This window comes from Sturnus vulgaris, chromosome 1 (assembly GCF_052056855.1).
Source record: "Sturnus vulgaris isolate bStuVul1 chromosome 1, bStuVul1.hap1, whole genome shotgun sequence".
Lineage (NCBI taxonomy): Eukaryota > Metazoa > Chordata > Aves > Passeriformes > Sturnidae > Sturnus > Sturnus vulgaris.
The window spans coordinates 23,069,756-23,086,754 of record NC_142243.1 but is presented as its reverse complement, the minus strand read 5'-3'; the positions used below and the strand labels follow the sequence as shown (position 1 = coordinate 23,086,754).

Below are 16,999 nucleotides of genomic sequence, written 5' to 3'. Positions count from 1 at the left end.
CACCAAGGACATACATAGTCTGCAGAGGACTGTCTGTGCTGGTATCTTCTCAGTTCTTCCTCTAGTTTCATAACAGCATTCCTCAAATTATTCTTCTCTTCACTCAGTCTGCTGACAAAGCCTGTCAGCTCAGCATTTTGCCTCAGCAGCCTCTCAGTCAGTGAGCTGGACGGAGTCCCTGGCGGCAGCACCAGCTTCAGAAGAAGGGAAGGAAAGAAGAAAGAAAACCAAACTCAACTTTGTATCAACTTGTATATAAAAAACTTCAGTGTACATGTAAGCTACAGATTATTCTGACTTTCTTGCTTATACTTACCCTGTACATTACAACAGAGCATTCTCATACAAGCTATACCAGCTATAACAATTTTCAAAGTTTTCTACTATGTTTATGTTTATCTAACTTAGAGTAAAAGAAAAGCCTCAAAGCTTTTTTCAAGTTACATTGAAAACCCTTGCGTAAAGTACAGGTAAGGACCAAATCAAGCTCACTTAAGAACCAAATATTACTGAATTCTTTGCAACAGATGACCTTACTTCAATTTTTTTACACAGGTGCATGCTACTTCATCTTCAGTGGCCTTTCATTTAGTAAATACAAGACAGTTTAAGAAAATGTGTTGTGTCAAAATAACACAGTAAATACTAAATGTTGATTGTAATATCAGGAAATACTAAGAAAAGTTTCCTTAGTTACAGGATTACTGCTGAAAGGAAAACCTTTTCTTAAAGAAAAAGCCACAAGATGCAAAAATTTAAAATTAAACTGGAAAAGTTTTGATTTGAAAGTTGAAAAATTATTTTTAAAGTATTAAAAATTGGGAAAAAAAAAAAGGAAGGCAGTTTTTACACTTTACAAACTCCAGTCAGAACACTCATTGAAATTTTCCTCTATAAAGACCTGAATAAGTACAGGCTTACAAACTCCTTGCAGTTTCTGCTCACAGCTCTTCATGCAAACTCTCCCATCAAAGTTACAGCATTGACCCTCACCTCTTCCAGACTGGACAATCCAGGCAGTATTTTCAGGTCTGAAATAACTTCTTCAATAGCATTTTGTACTGCAATGAAATCTTGATCATCTGCTGTTTCAAACTGCAATCTGAAACAAAAGGGACCCTTTCAACAGCAGATCAACTGTGACACCACAGGTCAGACCAGCAGGACTTTCTGTGGATTCCTGTGCACTGGAGCTGTAGCAAGTGACTTCAGCAGTTACTGGAGACCGGGCAACATTTTCAAGACTGCTAAAGTGACTCTGAACAAAACTGTCTTGATTTTAAAAAAAGTGTATAGAACAGTTTCCACTCATTGTAGACAGGGATATTCTAGATTAAGCACATTTAAAATAGTGGTTCTGCTTCCCACAAATCTGTTGAATCTGTGTGATCAAAATTTCCCCTAGGGTATTCTCTGGATACACTGCATTCTGCTTTGACCAAAGGTTTCAGAAGGAATGTTTAATATTGAATGACCATCACAACAAAATAAAAAACAGATTCAATCCTCCTATGGACTTGGTACCATGATCTTTTTTCATCTTATGGAGATAGTAATCTTCCAAACATAAGACTCAAGATCAGTTTCACTTGACCATAATTAGTTTCTTTTCCCCATGGAGGATGATTCAGAACAATAACCGCTGTATTAATCTCCTTATACACAATGAATTGTTTAATTACTATATTAAATTAATCTACCTAGACCATACCCAGATAAACCTTATCACTTTTCGGAGAAATAAAAAGACAATTTTGCTGTGCCTTACAAAGGATCCTATTAAAACATATGCGATTTACAGCAGCACTTGATACTCTGTGATCCTGTCTTCCATCAGTATATCTCAAGTAACAGCATACACAATAAAACGAACAACCCCAAATTCAATTAAGTCCTGCAGTCTGTGAATTATGATTCAAACACAACATATTAGCTTGCTGGCTGCTATTTATAAAACCAAATGGCTGAAGACTGGTCTAACCTGCTAGCAGCTTTCCAAGCCAACTGCTTCAGCTTTGGAGATGCATTTTGCAGTTTTTGTCTGACTTTTTCCAGAATTTCAGTAGCAGCAGAGAGATCTCCTGTCAGTGTGCGGTAAGTCAACTCATTTGTCTCAGCTCCTGCCATTTTTTGCTGGAGGACCCAATTTCTTGTTCTGTCATTGGCTGTATCCCAGGTAGTCTGGAAAGAAATACATATGTTTTTATATATATCTATAGAATGTATATGTGATCCAGTGCTGTAAAATGAAAATGTATGTTTATGAAACACACTCAGAAACTGAAGAACAGGTAATTATGACAGAGAATGAAGTTCAGTGTGACTACAACACTCTTGTAATGTAGCACTAAACTATCATTCACAAAAGGTCTAGTGTCTTTCTTGACTAAGATCTAGCAATCATGAAGCTACAGTGTAAATCCAGTCAGAAAACTCAGCAGGATGTCACTAAGTCCATCAGCAGCTCCTTTACGAGTTGTGCAAGGAATTTGGGCAAATGGCCTTCGTGTTTTGGTAACCAGTTTATAGTCAGAAGAATAGAGGCTGAAAGAAACCACCATGGTCATGGAGGTCAGTCCAGTCACAGGCAACCACACCACTGATGCTAGCACAATCAGAACAATGCACTGAAGAGGTGTTCATAGGAAACAGCCTCCCAACACTGCCATGGAAGAACTGCTATCCCTCACAAAGAAACCTGAGTCCATGGCTCTGCCTTTGGCTGTTTGCCCTACAGTGTGGTACCAAAGAAAAAAGTCAGTGTTGCAAATGGCACAGGAAACAGCAAGAGAGTCATTATTTGAAATTTCAGGCAGACCCTGGAAAGCAGATCAGACTATCTGCTGATGAGGAAGGGAAAAACCCCCAACAGCTGCTGCTAACCTGATCTAAGGGAAAACTTTGTTGACGACAGTGCTGGCAGTTTCCTCTGTGCAGAAGAACAAGGTGCACAAACTGAGCATGGCAGGTAGGCTGCTGCTGTCACAGTTATCAATGCACTCAATCCTGCCTCTAGCTGTGGGTAGTTTCCAGTGCTTCAGAAGATAAAAACCAATAGCCAATTAGATGAAAAGAAAAATTTCCTTCCTGGCTCCACATACAAAACTGGTAAAAAGAATGATGTCAGGATGGACAAAAACACAGTCAGCAAAGAGGCAACCAAGTCTCCCATCAATCCTCTCTGTGACTATCCACAAATCATTCACCCAGCAATGCTTACCTTTTACAGGCAAGTTTCTAAGAAAGTTACAAAAGTAATTTTAAAATAATTTTAAAACTTCCCTGACCTTTTATGACAGCGAAAAACTTAGAGGCAACAGATAACACTTTCATTCATCTGAAAATTAGGATAATTCTTAGATTGATTTTTTACCTTGATTTCTTTCTTCTATTTCGTTTGCTAACATACACATATTCATGCATATGCTTGTTTGATTGCTTACTCATTTATTTACTGAAACTGTTGGAAGATCACTTAAAATGTTTCAAAGACCAGTTGCAGCATATGAACTAAAGATTAAGGACGGTGACCTGGGGCATTCCTAAGTAGGAACAGCTCATTCCTGCAACTGGTTACAAGGAATGTTCTTCTCCTGTACTGAGACACAAAGTGTGTGTATACATCCAGATGCATTTCTCCTGCTCATGCTCCTCCTTATGCACTTCTGTGCTCCTCCTTATATACTTCTATAGCTTCACTCTCAGGAGGAACCATGTGAATAGTTTTAGGAAGCAAACTGGAATGCTTTCACTTTTCCATTCTCTGGTGCCCATGTTCTGTAATCTGCAGGCTATTTTAGAGTCAAAGCACAGTGACACATAATTGAGCAAAAGAATTAAAGCTATATTGCATATTTCAATATTACACATTACTTTCAGTCCTACTGTACCTCATTTGGGTTGTGGCTTGGTGTCCTTTCAGCTTCCTTTCTTCCTTCATCCTCTTGCTCTTTTTTCTGTAGATCTTGGATTATTTCCTGCAACTTCTTTGTTTCATTGCCTAGTTTATGAACTTCTTGCTTCTTTTCTCCAAGTTGCCACTGCAGGTCTTCTACTTTGGACTCCAATTCATGGAGTTTCTTCTGTACTATTATGTTAGCATCTTGTTCTGCTTGTAATGCTTGCCTCTGGATCTGCCTTTCTTTTTCCATTTGCTGTCTCACTTGCACAGATTCCAGTTTATACTTCTCCATCTCACTTACTAACTCCACTATACGGTCATGCTTTTCATCCATTTGCTTCTGTAGCTCTTTAAGCAGTTCCTCAGATGGATTAGGTGTTCCAGCTTGCCCCTTATCTTCAGCACTTTGAAGCTGAGCACACAGCTCTTTTTCCCTTTCCAGGGCACTGCTTATTTCGAGAGCTCGAACCTTCTCTGATTCAAGAAGCACCTGCAACTCAGAATTACGGCCTCGCTCACGTGACAGCTGGGCAGCACTGAGTGCTTCTTGGGATTCAATTTTCTGTTGCAGATCACTTGACAGCTGTTTCTCTTGCTCCAGAAGTTTACTTAACTCTAAGTTCTTTTGTTTTTGATCTTCAAGAGAAAATTTTAAGTCCTTTCAAAAGAAAACACAAGAATTGATCAAAGCCATTTGTGCATACTTTCCATTATCGTCTGCAAATCGCAAATATGCTACCTCTACACATGCTGCTTTTAACAGGTTTTGCTATTTACAATACAATGCAACAATACTCTGAATGCTGCAGTTACATCTGATACTAAAATACATTACAGATGCCTTTATTCTAAAATCAGATTATTTCATAAAAAATTCTTTTTAACACATGCTTTATAGTGAGATACAAACAACTGTAGTCCTGAAGTTGAAGACAGCCAGCTGCTTTTACTTTCTAAAACTGTGAAAATGATTTTTCAGCTTTGGATTTCAAGACGTAAATAAATCAATGCTGTTGAAGTTATTGCTCTTTATTTTTTGTCTTGTACCAGGATACCTGCTCTCCCCTCCACTATAGCAAATACTGCAGAGTACCAAGGAAGATACTAATGAAGCACTTTCTCCTAAAGTAAACTCTCTAGTTTGATTTTCATGAGGTGAAACTGCAGACTTTTTAAACGGTGACAAACAATATATCTCCTTAAATCATACTCTTAAATACTATATTTTATGAGTTAGGCTGTGTAGGGGCTGGGTGTAGCCATATCAGCAGTGTCCTGTCCCCTTGAATAACTGACAGCCATTACAGCATCTTTTAAGCTTGGGCCTGAAAAGCACAGTAGAATTCCTATTGATTTAAATGGAATGTGCATCAGGCCCTTTTCATACTTTGTCACACAGCTTCTATACATTTTTCTTCAGCTCTAGATGATACAATACTACAGCTGAAGACAGACTATGAAGCATGCATTGGACAAAAATGTAAACTGAGCTGAAATGTTAACCAAAAGAATATTTTTATGCTCCTTGATGTCCCAGGCCACCTGGGATTATAGAATACCTCAAGCTCTTCTCTTCCTCTTTCCTCACTGCGTTCCATTTTAGCTTTTTCTTTTTCCAAAGCCCACTGTAGCTCTCTTGATTTTTTCTGTTCATTGGCCATTGTATCCTTAAGAATATCCAGTTCAGCTGCTTTTTCTTTAACTTCCGTCCTAAAAGAGAAATGGGCAAACTTTACATTAGGCAATGTAATCCTGTCATGATACAGTCAATTACTTGGTATTTACTCCATCCTGTGCACTGAAAACACTGCTAGTCTAGTAGAGTAACAGTGAAAAGCCTTTTTAGAAAGACAAGACTACCTCAAACCCAAAAAAGTTGCTTAATTCAAGAATTACAAAAAGGGCATCCTGCTCCCTTTGTAGCTGCCAGTTGTGGGGGCTCAGAGGCAATTAGTGTTCAACCTAATCCAGTCACGGGCCAAAATCTTAGAGTGCCATGGAAGTGCATCTTGCTGCCATATTTCTCAAGGGAAAAAATATATTGGGGGAAAAGCAAAAATCTATGACCAGAATTTTCAGTTTTTTACAAATCAATTTTGTATCCATTTGCAAAAGAAATTTGCTCCTGATGGTCTGTAAAGAGTATACAGTAATCTGTAAAATAATCCCCATTTAAATCCCATCCTAATCTATTATCTGAGCTGAATATTAAGATACTGTTCATGGGTGCAACTCTCTGGTTCAGGCATAAATAATAATGGCTTTCTTAAGTGACAAATCTGTGGCTACTGCTATCAACCATTTTAAAGCAACATTTAAGAGTATTTCATACGGAAATACTTGCAAAGTCATTTTAACTTTGCAGTTTTTTTCTCCATATTCATGGAGATTAAAAACCTTTCACAAATATGGTCTGTTTATTAGCTTGTATACGGTATTCTAATGTGATTAAAAAGGAACTTGATAATTAATAAAGTATTAAATCAAATCATGAGTTGAAATATGTTTTTTGTCAAATGTAAAAAGTCTGTTCTTGTCAGGTAGGTTTTAGAAAAATACTGAGAAACAATTATACTACATGAGATTAAGTCCCTTAATTAAATCAGTATTATAATTTCAGATTAGGAAAGATAATCTTCACAGTCAACACAGACAGTTTAGCATGCTGAAAGCCACACCTGATGGTTTCCAGGTCCTTGAAGTGCTTGTGCTGTGCTTTAAGGGTTGCTTCAAGCTCTAGTTTGGCTTGTGCAAGTTCATTCTTCAGCTCTGCACCCATCATCCTCTCTGAATTCAGCTGCTCCTGAAGCTCTGCTGCTCGGTCCTTCATACTCCGGAGCTCCACTTGCATCTCCAGAATTTGCAACTGCTTCTGCTGCATATTATACTCCAGCATTTCTAATGAGAGCACCATTAATACGTAAATTACTTCACAAAAAAACACTGTGTTTGGGTAAAGCTTCTCCTAGCCAGAGCATGACCACAAAGCTATTATTGAGACTGATATTTTTAAAATAATATATTCTTCCAGTAGTGCCCATGACTTTTATACTTGAATCTTTCATACTTTCAAGAAATCATTTCAACTTCTTTATTTCTTAAAGGCTATAAGGCCTGTGCAACTATATCAATATGTATCATCTGGATAATGATTAACATAATTTATGTTAGTTACATATGTATACTCATGTGATGTAACATTTGTAACTAAACACTGACAGTAAGCTTTACTTAATTTTAAAGTATACCTGTTCTCTGAACCTTTTGTTCTTCATTCTAATTGCTTCTTAGTTTCTGCATTATGACTGACTATCCAACTTAGATAATTTCAAAGCTGCTGAACCTAAACAGTGAAGCATATACATGGAAAATAGCCTTAAAATTCAAGCTTGATTTTTATAGCAATTGAACATAACTCTGTTATCGCTTTCAGATGGATACAACTCCTAAGAACACAGATTATATCTTAAATTTTGCAAAAGTAGTCAAGTAAGATTGAAGAAGATGAAAACTATGCATGTTCAGAACACACATATCAAAATCAGAGCCCACAGAAAGTCACCATTTTTATCACAACATTATGAGCACTGCCTTGAAAGCTTTTGCAAACAAGACATATATTACAACAGAAGTCACCTTGGCTTTTTGAATCAATCTCTTGTTCTCTCTTTGGGTTACCCTTCTTACTGTTCATCTGAGCATGTAAGACTTGAATCTCCATCAGCAAACTTCTTCTGTCTGCATTCTGAAGACAGTCCATTGCTGCTCTCTGGTTACTAGCCTATTAGCATTAAAAACATTTCAAAGTAAAACTCCAGATTTTATGAGAATATCTATGGTGTTGACATCACATTTATATATTCATAGTGCATATATATTCAAAACATTTTCAATGAAGTCAGTATTACAATATTTGGAAGAACTGCTTGTTATTTTTTCATTTCTCTACTAGGCATCACAATTACAGACTGAAAAGAGCTATCACTTTTCTGGCAATCTGCAATTTTCTCACTAATCCTTCCATGTTCCAGAGGAGATAAGTGACCCTCCTCTGTCCCACAGCAGCCTTATCACTTTCTCTTTTCACAAATTATTTTGTATAAACAAGCTACCTTTCCTCTTAGACAGCGTAACATAATTCTAATTAACTTAATGACATCAGGCTCAGTAAAACTGTGTTTAATTCAAGTTGATCTCTGAAGGCTGTATATATTCTGTAACTTGTGCACCCAAAAAATTATTTCCCATGCCATATAATTTTGCTTTTAAAAGACACCAGTTCTTTCTGCAAGTCTAACTTTGTTTTCATCTTTAGACTGTTAAAACTATTATTAATACATTTACTTATAATAGATTTATAAATTAAAAATTAAAATCTAATGTAGACAAGCATTTTGACTACAGTTTATATTACCTGCTCTTGTAGTCTGTGCTCTAACTGATTCATCAACATCACTGCATCTCTTGTGCCCATTTCTGCAAGTTCAGTTTGAAATGCAGCAAACAGAACATTTTGCTCCCTCACAAAAAGCTGCTGAATGGCATGCAGAAGTTCTCCTCGCCAGTCTGAGACACCTTCAGGAGATTCAGTACTTGCATACATCTGCAGTGGCATAAAAACAATTTAAAGAGCCAAACGGAAAGATTATGTCATTATAATTCTATGTAGAGTGTGTGTTTTCACTGGAAGATTTAGCTTTTCTTAACAATTGTGTAAATTTCATCCATCCAAAAGGATGCATTTACTGCACAAATTACAAATTTTTCTGCATTCAAAAATGCTAAACTTTCAGCTTTGTTTTAGATGGAGGCAATTTAGCTTTTTGTAACTGGAAACTTAGCCTTGTGTAGTTACTACTGAGGTGACCATATCACACTATTCTTTTAATTTTTCATGTATTCCATGTCTCTCCCTAGGCTCTCACAGAACTATGTGGTAATGTGCAGATACTGTGTATGAAAAAGATTTAATTTTAAATTATACAAAGTTTATCTGCTCCCTTTGCATGCTAAAGGAAATGCTGAAGTAATAGAAACCACCTGCATATATCCAAGAGTCTAATTGGTGTAATTTAACAAGCTAAGGTTTTAACAGATTACTGATTAATAAGCCAAAAAATAACAGCATTAAAAATTCTATTTGAACTGCTACTGGAATATGTTTCAAAAGAGAATTCTTCTTAAAAGGTGGACCTATACAGTCAAAAGTTATCAATGAACAGACCAAATATAAGCTGCAATAGGATGAAGTGCAATATGGAGTTTTTGGCACATTTAAAAATATTTCGCCTTGTAACAGAATATTTAAGCATTTAAACCTGAACAGTGAACGTGTCTTAGAAGGTTATAATAAATTATTTTTTATTCAGATATAATCTTATGATATAATTTGTACCTCAGATTCTCTGTGAACTTGCATTTTTGCAATTAGGTCTTTCAAAGATGAGATGGTGCTAAGGAAAGCTTTTCTTTCTTCTAGCCAACATTCTGGCTCTTGCTTATGAGGTAACAGATCTTTTTCACTACATGGAAATTCAGTGAGAGACAGCACCTGTATGCCTTCATGATGGACTGCTCTCAGCAAACCCTATAGTAAAAGCAAAAAGAAATCAGTAATGCCAGTAATAACAACATATAATAGTAACAACAAAAATAATAATTGCAATCTTATTTCATATGTATGGAATATGGAAAACTGGTACTTCTAATTTGATCAGCATGAGGAAACTATGCTTCCTCATATCAAGGACAGAAGTGTCACTCAGTCCTTTATGTGTCAGACAGAAACTTTATTTAATAGTTGCATTTGTCCTCAGTTTCAAATAAAATTTTCCAGTGTACATCTATCAAATCAATTTTTTATTTTTGAAATAGCCACTAATGAAAACGGACATTTTAAAAATAGTCCTGAGAAGCTTCCAGGTGAGCTTTGCCATTCACTTTTTGAAATTACTATGAAGCTAGGGCTTTGTCACAAAACACTTTTTAAAAAATGTAATTAATTAAAGCATGATACTCCTACTGTTTATAATAAACACATTTGCTTTCATAACATAGCTATAAAAATTGTGTAATAGATGATCATGACATTATTGTTAATACAAAATGGCAATAAATTATAACAGTAGTTTTATTTCTCATAATCATAACTGAGAACAAGCCCATAAAACTGATATTTAACCTAATAAAAATGGGAAAATGCATATCACTGTTAGAAAATATATTAAAATAGTCAATACTAAAACTAAAACTTATCTAAATGGCTCTGTTATCAATGATCAAGCAGAAGCTAATCTCAACTTCCGGTAGCATCACTCTTGCTCCTTAAAAAAAATGATCGAGTCTATTTTACCTTAATTTTTTTTGGAAGTAAATCTGTTGAAGTTTCACCTTCATCTACTCCTTCAGATATCGTGTCAGATCCCTGGGTCTGAGCAAGATACATTCCTTGACTCCAGTCTGAACTGGAGTCTAAAATAAAAGGAGAGAAAAACATGAAAGCTGGATTACTGTGAAGCTTTGAAGAACAGGCATCAAAAAAGTATTTTTTATCTGTTGTTTTAACACGTAGTTGCATGTCACTAAGGGCTCATTCTAAGCCTGGAGACTACCTGTTGTATAGTTTTCCTTTTTCAGTTTCAAAGAAGTAACAGCAAAACAAAAGTAAAAAATAAAACCAAAACCAAACTTAAAAATTCTAGTTTAGTTTTACAAGACAAACAACTACTTGCATAAGCACTTCTGGTAAATGACTCACTCTTGATATGCTTAGCCTTGCCTATGAAAAGGATCATTCTAGTAATTTTATTGCACTTGGAGAAGTCAATACCTGTCATCATCTCCCACTGCTAGGGAGCTGTAGCTTGAAATACTACATCAGGAGATGATGAAGCTACACTGAAGAGATAATGTAATAGCTAAGAATGATATAGAAACTCCAATGGAAAGGAAAATAATTAGCATCTGATGCCTCAACTAAAATCCATCTCTGCTCTAGACACTTTCCTTTTGTACCAAACCTTTTGCTGGTGCAACAGGCTTCTGCTTCAATCTGGGCAGAAGCAGTTTTGATTTCTTAGAACACGAATTCTTTAACGGTAAACATAATATCAAAAAAGCAGATTTAATTTATAATGCTATTTGAAATCTGTAAAAACAAATTTCTTACCACTGGAACCTCCATCTCTAGCTTGATGTGGTGGAGAAGGTGCTAAACCAGAAACTGGGATTCTCTGTATTTAGAAAAGAAAACAATTAAGTCTTTAACCCCTCACCCATTCTCAATAAGAGGGAAACTTTTAAGGAGCAGGAAATAATGTGAACCTCTTTGTTCCAATTCCCCTGCAATCAAAGTAATAAAACTGAATATGAAAGAGATGGGTGACCTACATTTCACAGAACAGGGCAGGGTCAAGGCAGAAGCTCAAGGAAACACCTGATAGTTGAGCACACTTGCAAACTTAAATGCTGAGAAAGGGGCTCACAATCTCTCTCAGGGCCATGGAAACATTAGAACACTTAAAAGTTTGTTACTGAGCATGTGGTGATTCACACTTTACAGATTTTAAATGGGAATTTCTGTAGGAAGAGCAAAGCTTGAACTGAAGTATTTCAGTAATTGTAAAATAAAAGACATACTTCTTTGGCTTGTAGAGTTTCTATGACTTCCTTTAAAGAATTACATTCTTCAGTCAGTACTTGTACTGCAACAAACTTCTCTCTCTTTAGTGCTTCAGATTCAGAGATGTGCCTTGTCTCCATGTCCATGATTTCAGCAGCGTGCAGTTCCTGCATTTGGTCAATTTTCTCAGTAAATTCTCTTACAATCTCTGCAATCTCTTCTGAAGAGGATCCATTTTGCAAATCAGTTTGGATTTCTGCATTTTTAACAAGGACTGGTGAGATTTCTGCAGTCTTGTCTGTTTGTGATGAGGAGCTGTTTACAGTTACAGTAGAGTCACTGACTGACAAATCACACGATATTTCTACATCCTTCCTGCCTTCAGTTTTCACCATTTCTTTGTCCTTTCTCAGGTAACTTGCAAGTTTCTCTTCTGCTTGAACCAGGTTCTCTTTGACTTTGCACAGGTCTTCCTTAAGATGTATCAGACTTGCCTCTTTTACCTGTAAATACGGAGAATCTCAATTGCAATCCTTCCAAATACTAGAAACAGCTAAAATCTAAGCAATCCTCTAAATCATTACAGCTCAATTTAGTCCTATTTTAAAGCAGTTATGCACATGGTAGCACATATTATCTCCTAAGAAATACAGCTCTAGACCCACTGTTGCATTGCAGTAAAATAAAGTACTTTGGCAACAAGTGAATATTTGATCTACAGCATCAGCTCTGTTCCTCTCACAGTAGGCACTGAGTGGCTGTTTTTCTTGGTGGCATTCTCAGTAAAAGATTAAAAAATCCCAAACTATAGCATGCATATTTGAACAGTAAGTCCTGTACAACTATTTGAATTAAATACAGTGTGGAACACTCTGGTTCTTACTGCTAGCTCTTGCTGAAGTTTTTCTGCCTTTTCTCTGTAACTGCTCAGTTCTTCCTTAGCAGCAGCTGCCTCTTCTTTCACTTGCTCAAGTTCAGTAATAAGCACTTTTTCTTTTTGACTTTCCATGAGCTGTGCTTCTACCTATATGGCAACACAACACGTGGGAAATGTTAAAGAATCAGGTTTTAACAGCATTGATCACTTTCATACCAATTTACAAAGTGAAAAGACCAAAGGGGAAAACAAATGTAGGTTATTTGGGTTAATACTTCAAAGCTTCAAAACAAGCTTCAAAAAAGGAGGAAGAACAAGCTTCATAGGAGGAAAGACTATCTTACAGTTTACTGAACTGCAAGCATAAATTGGATACACCACACAGAAAGCACAGGGAGGAAGGTCAACAGAGAGTAGGAAATGAAGTCTGATAATATTATTTAACTTGTAAGACATTTAGGACATTCATTAAATTTGTATTTGGATGAAAGATCTTAAAACCTTTTCTTGTCCAGTACTAGGTTCTGTAATTGCTGAAACTCTCACATTCAGAGACATCAAGAGCATTTTTGGACTAACAAACGTAGTCAATTTTGACTGATGGCTCTGAATTGAGAGGCAATAAACCACTGGTGCATAGAAATCTGGACAAAGGAATACTGGAAAAGCTACTGAAGGGAAATATATTTGGAATTGAGATGGGAAAGCAAGAAAACATAAAACAAAATCAAGACATATATAAATAAACAACCTCCATGCCAAAAACACCTGTATAGACAAATTGGCATCACTTCCCTCATCATTCTGAATCCTCTCTTAGACAGTTTTCATCATTTTAATTTTTATGTCTCTACCTCCACACCATGTAAAAATGTACTACATTCCATTCTGTCAACTCAAATTAAGAATAAGAAATTGTATGTCCAAAATTCAAAACCACCTTACAATCATGAAAAGGTAAGGTGTTTTTAATGTGTAATGGAAACTGATGGTGGGGTAGGAACCATTTCATTCATTACACTTTACATAAAATTACAGGTTTTAGTGAAAACAAGACAAAAGAAAATGGTGTCTATTTACCTGATGTGTCCGCATTTCTTCTTGCTTAATATATTTCTGAATCTCTCCTTTATGTTTTTCTTTAACCTCTTCTAACAATTGCTGAAGCTCTAGGAACCTCTCTTCTTTCACTGTAGCTTCCTTTTGTGCAACTTTTACATTTTCTTTTTCTATCTCCAAGCTGTGATTTACCATTGCCAGTTGATCTTCCATCTCACTAAGCCTCTGTGTTAAGAGTGATAATTTTGATTCTATCTCATTTTCAGTTCTATCACTCAAACCCTCTGTTTGGGTGTTCTTGCTTGCTTCATCCACACACTTTGAAGCTTCCTGAATTTCCTGCATGAATCTTCTCTGCTCTTGAACTGCGTTTAGCTGAACCTGACTCACAAGAGCAGCAGCAACTTTCTCCATTAGTGTCTTTTCCAGTTCTAATACTCTCTTTTGAAGTGTTTCTTTTTCAGCTTTGCTTTGCTCTTTCACGTCTTTTATTTCATTGTAGCACTGGCTCAGTTCTGAATCTTTTTGCTTAATGCATGCCTGAAGTTGTTGCAGTTGTATCTCCATCTTGCTAATGGTGACTCTTGCATTCTCATCTGAAGTCCTAAGCTGGGACTGATCTGGCAAGTCTACCTCCTGACATAAGCCTGCTTCCACTTGTTCAGTTTTTCCACTGCTCCTGTCTTCTGGTTTTGCCTTATCACCTTGGACCAGTGCACACTTACATTTCTCTATTATTCTTTCATGCTCTTTTTTTAACATACTTATTTCTTGCTTTAACTGGCTCATTTTTAACTTTGTTTCCTCAAGCTCATTCTTTGTTTGAGACGCCTCTGCATTTATGTTTTCTACTTGCTTTTCCAAAGCTTCTTTTTCTACCAGAACTGCTTCAAGTATGTGTTTTGGACTGTCAGCATCTTCTTGAAAACCAGCAACATCTGTTGGTATCTTTTGTTCAATAATTGCCAGCTCTTGCTGAAGCTTATCAATTACATCATTCAACTGCTCTACTTCTTCATCGTTTTTTTTCTTCAGACGTTCTTGATCGCTTTTCAGACATTCTACCTGGGCTTCAAGCTCCCGTATATGCTCATTTTGCTCTTCAATAACCTGGGGGAAAAAAGCCAAACAAAAATATCAGATCATGTTTGTCCTGGACTTGACAGAAACAGTTTAATCAAACATTGAAAGATCTCGTAAAAGAAAGTTCTCCATGAATTTCTTAATGTGATGTCCCTTCTAAAGCTTTAATGAAACTGAGACATCTTCAAACAGGACTGAGAAAGTAGATCATGACCTTAAAGAGCTGAAAAATAGATATTAAAACACTGGATGAAGTGAAAGCATTTGTAACATTCACAGAGCTAGGGAACACTGAATTTTAAGTGCTCACAATACTTGCTTATGTAAGACACATCCAATTTAGATTAGTATGTATTTTTTATACTAGTAGACCTTTTACTAATTGTGTTGAAAAATACCAATATAATGTGCTTTTTCATCTGAGACCACACAAAACACCTATCAGTTTACTGTGACATTTTCTGTCACAATCCTAAATATGTGTTTGTGTGTTTATGTGTGCATGCAGACATGTATGCACATGTGACAAAAACACACAGGGGAAACAGTACACACAGACCCAGAGCACAGTCATTTCTTTGTGCCATAGTTTAAATCAAAGTAAAAAGAGACAAAGTTATAGAAGTATTTATTTTATAATGTATATGACCATCCAAACAAAAATCAGACACTCATGAAAACATGAAGAGAGTAAGAATAATACTCTCCTAGATTACTTCCAAAGACACTTCAAATTAGAGGCTGTGCAAGGGGATCAAAATTCCAAAAAAATTATAAAATTATGTAACTGATCAAATATGAAGGTGATGACTGTATGATGCAGAAAAGAGAAGACATATTATATTGGGTTCTCATAGATAAGTGGAAACAGAAAAGGGAATGACTGATAGTGATCAACTCTAAATTCAATAAATAAAAAAGTCTCAGCAAAAGGAATAAAAATTCGTTTTAAAACCTTCTTGTTAAATTGCTGTGGAAGTAAATTTCATTTGAGTGTAGAAGAATGACAAAAAATTGTCTTTATGAAGACAAAATAAAGACAGACAAGATTGTAAGTAGTAAGGCTAAGAAACAAAATGGATTTTTGTTTTTTAAGTGAATGTTTGGAGATCTGAACAGCGCTTCTACAGTGGAAATGCAGAAGGCAGAAGAAGATATGTCAAAAATATTCAGAAAAACATAATAAAATAAAATCAATTATGGTATGTGAAATAGGTAAGAATAATAGAGTCTTTTGAATCTGAAAAAAAACATGAAGAAAAGATGAAAGATGATTAAATTCATTACTGAAATAGCCATGTTTTTTTCCTTTATCACTTAATTCTTCACTATGCTTACTTAGTTAAGTAGAATAGTAAGATGACTTCGTAGTAAGTATGTGGGACACATATTGAGAAAGTAAGAAAATTACAGCCTGAAAAATGTTCCAGGCTGGAGCTTTTCAGCTCTTTTCCCAGCCGATAAGCTGGTCCAGCTCAAGGCTAGGGAGAATTTCTCCCAGGGTGATAATTTGGTCAGAATGAAAAGGAACTAATAACAAGATAGAACACCTGTTGTGGTGTGTGACCAGGCCCTGGGAATGGGGTGTCTTCTCTCTAAACCAATCACCTCCTCTCTACTCTTGGAGTTGCGAGTCAGGCTATAAAACCAAGTGTGTGTCTGAATAAACTTGTCTCTTTCTTCCTGTCATGAAAGATGACCATGTAGCTGTGCATCTTATTTCTGCCACACTGAAAGGCTTAAACCGCCTTTCCACGGCTACGTAAGTATAATATGTACAAAAATAAATGAGACTGTATAAATTAGAAAGGCTGGTTTGCCAACCAAGAACTTAATTTTAAAAATTCACAGACTAGAGGAAGCTCAGAAACACTTAGTAAAATCTGAACAAGTCATAAAATCATAAAATAGTTTGGGTTGGAAGGAACCTTAAAGACCATACAGTTTCAACCCCACTGCCACAGGCAGAAGAAAGCACAGTGATCCTGGTGATTTCTACCAGCTCAGCATAACAGTTTCTGTTCTTCATAACACAACAGAATAAAGGTCCACAGAATGCAAGTACAGTAATTAAAAGAAAAGCACTTAGTGGGATGAAGATGTCAAAGGGACTTAGAAAAGGGATTAACCTAAGAATAATATGTTAATATTTAATAATGCTCTCATAAATAATCAGAGTAATTATTTAATGTCCTGGAAAATAAAGCCAAGTCAGAGGATGAAATGAAGAAAATTAAGCTTCATGTAACAGGAGAAGAACCAATTCATTAAAATTAATTAAAACTGTATCCCAGGTATTTTCTCAAGGCAAGAACTCTATTACTGGGATCATTGTATAGAGCAGCATGGTTCTGGATTCTTGAAATATGATATTTCCTAAATCCAGTTTCCTAAATCCAATTCAAAGTTTTATCATTATTAAACGAGTGTCTTTATAACTGAATTTTGAACATAAAGA

General features: G+C 35.9%; 1 protein-coding gene across 5 annotated transcripts in view; it reads right to left on the bottom strand.

Annotated features, from left to right (window-relative positions):
- AKAP9 (A-kinase anchoring protein 9) overlaps positions 1-16,999 on the bottom strand; it is a 106,197-nt gene that overhangs the window by 5,461 nt on the left and 83,737 nt on the right. For all 5 annotated transcript variants that reach the window (XM_014875604.2, XM_014875606.2, XM_014875605.2 and 2 more), the window contains 14 exons: positions 13,480-14,568; positions 12,406-12,546; positions 11,540-12,025; positions 11,070-11,133; positions 10,254-10,372; positions 9,297-9,488; positions 8,316-8,504; positions 7,538-7,682; positions 6,580-6,799; positions 5,461-5,611; positions 3,891-4,559; positions 1,982-2,181; positions 994-1,102; positions 15-194 (listed from right to left, as the gene is read on the bottom strand). In XM_014875604.2, coding sequence (XP_014731090.2) covers positions 15-194; positions 994-1,102; positions 1,982-2,181; positions 3,891-4,559; positions 5,461-5,611; positions 6,580-6,799; positions 7,538-7,682; positions 8,316-8,504; positions 9,297-9,488; positions 10,254-10,372; positions 11,070-11,133; positions 11,540-12,025; positions 12,406-12,546; positions 13,480-14,568 — 3,954 coding nt within the window. The remainder of the gene's footprint in view (positions 1-14; positions 195-993; positions 1,103-1,981; positions 2,182-3,890; positions 4,560-5,460; positions 5,612-6,579; positions 6,800-7,537; positions 7,683-8,315; positions 8,505-9,296; positions 9,489-10,253; positions 10,373-11,069; positions 11,134-11,539; positions 12,026-12,405; positions 12,547-13,479; positions 14,569-16,999) is intronic.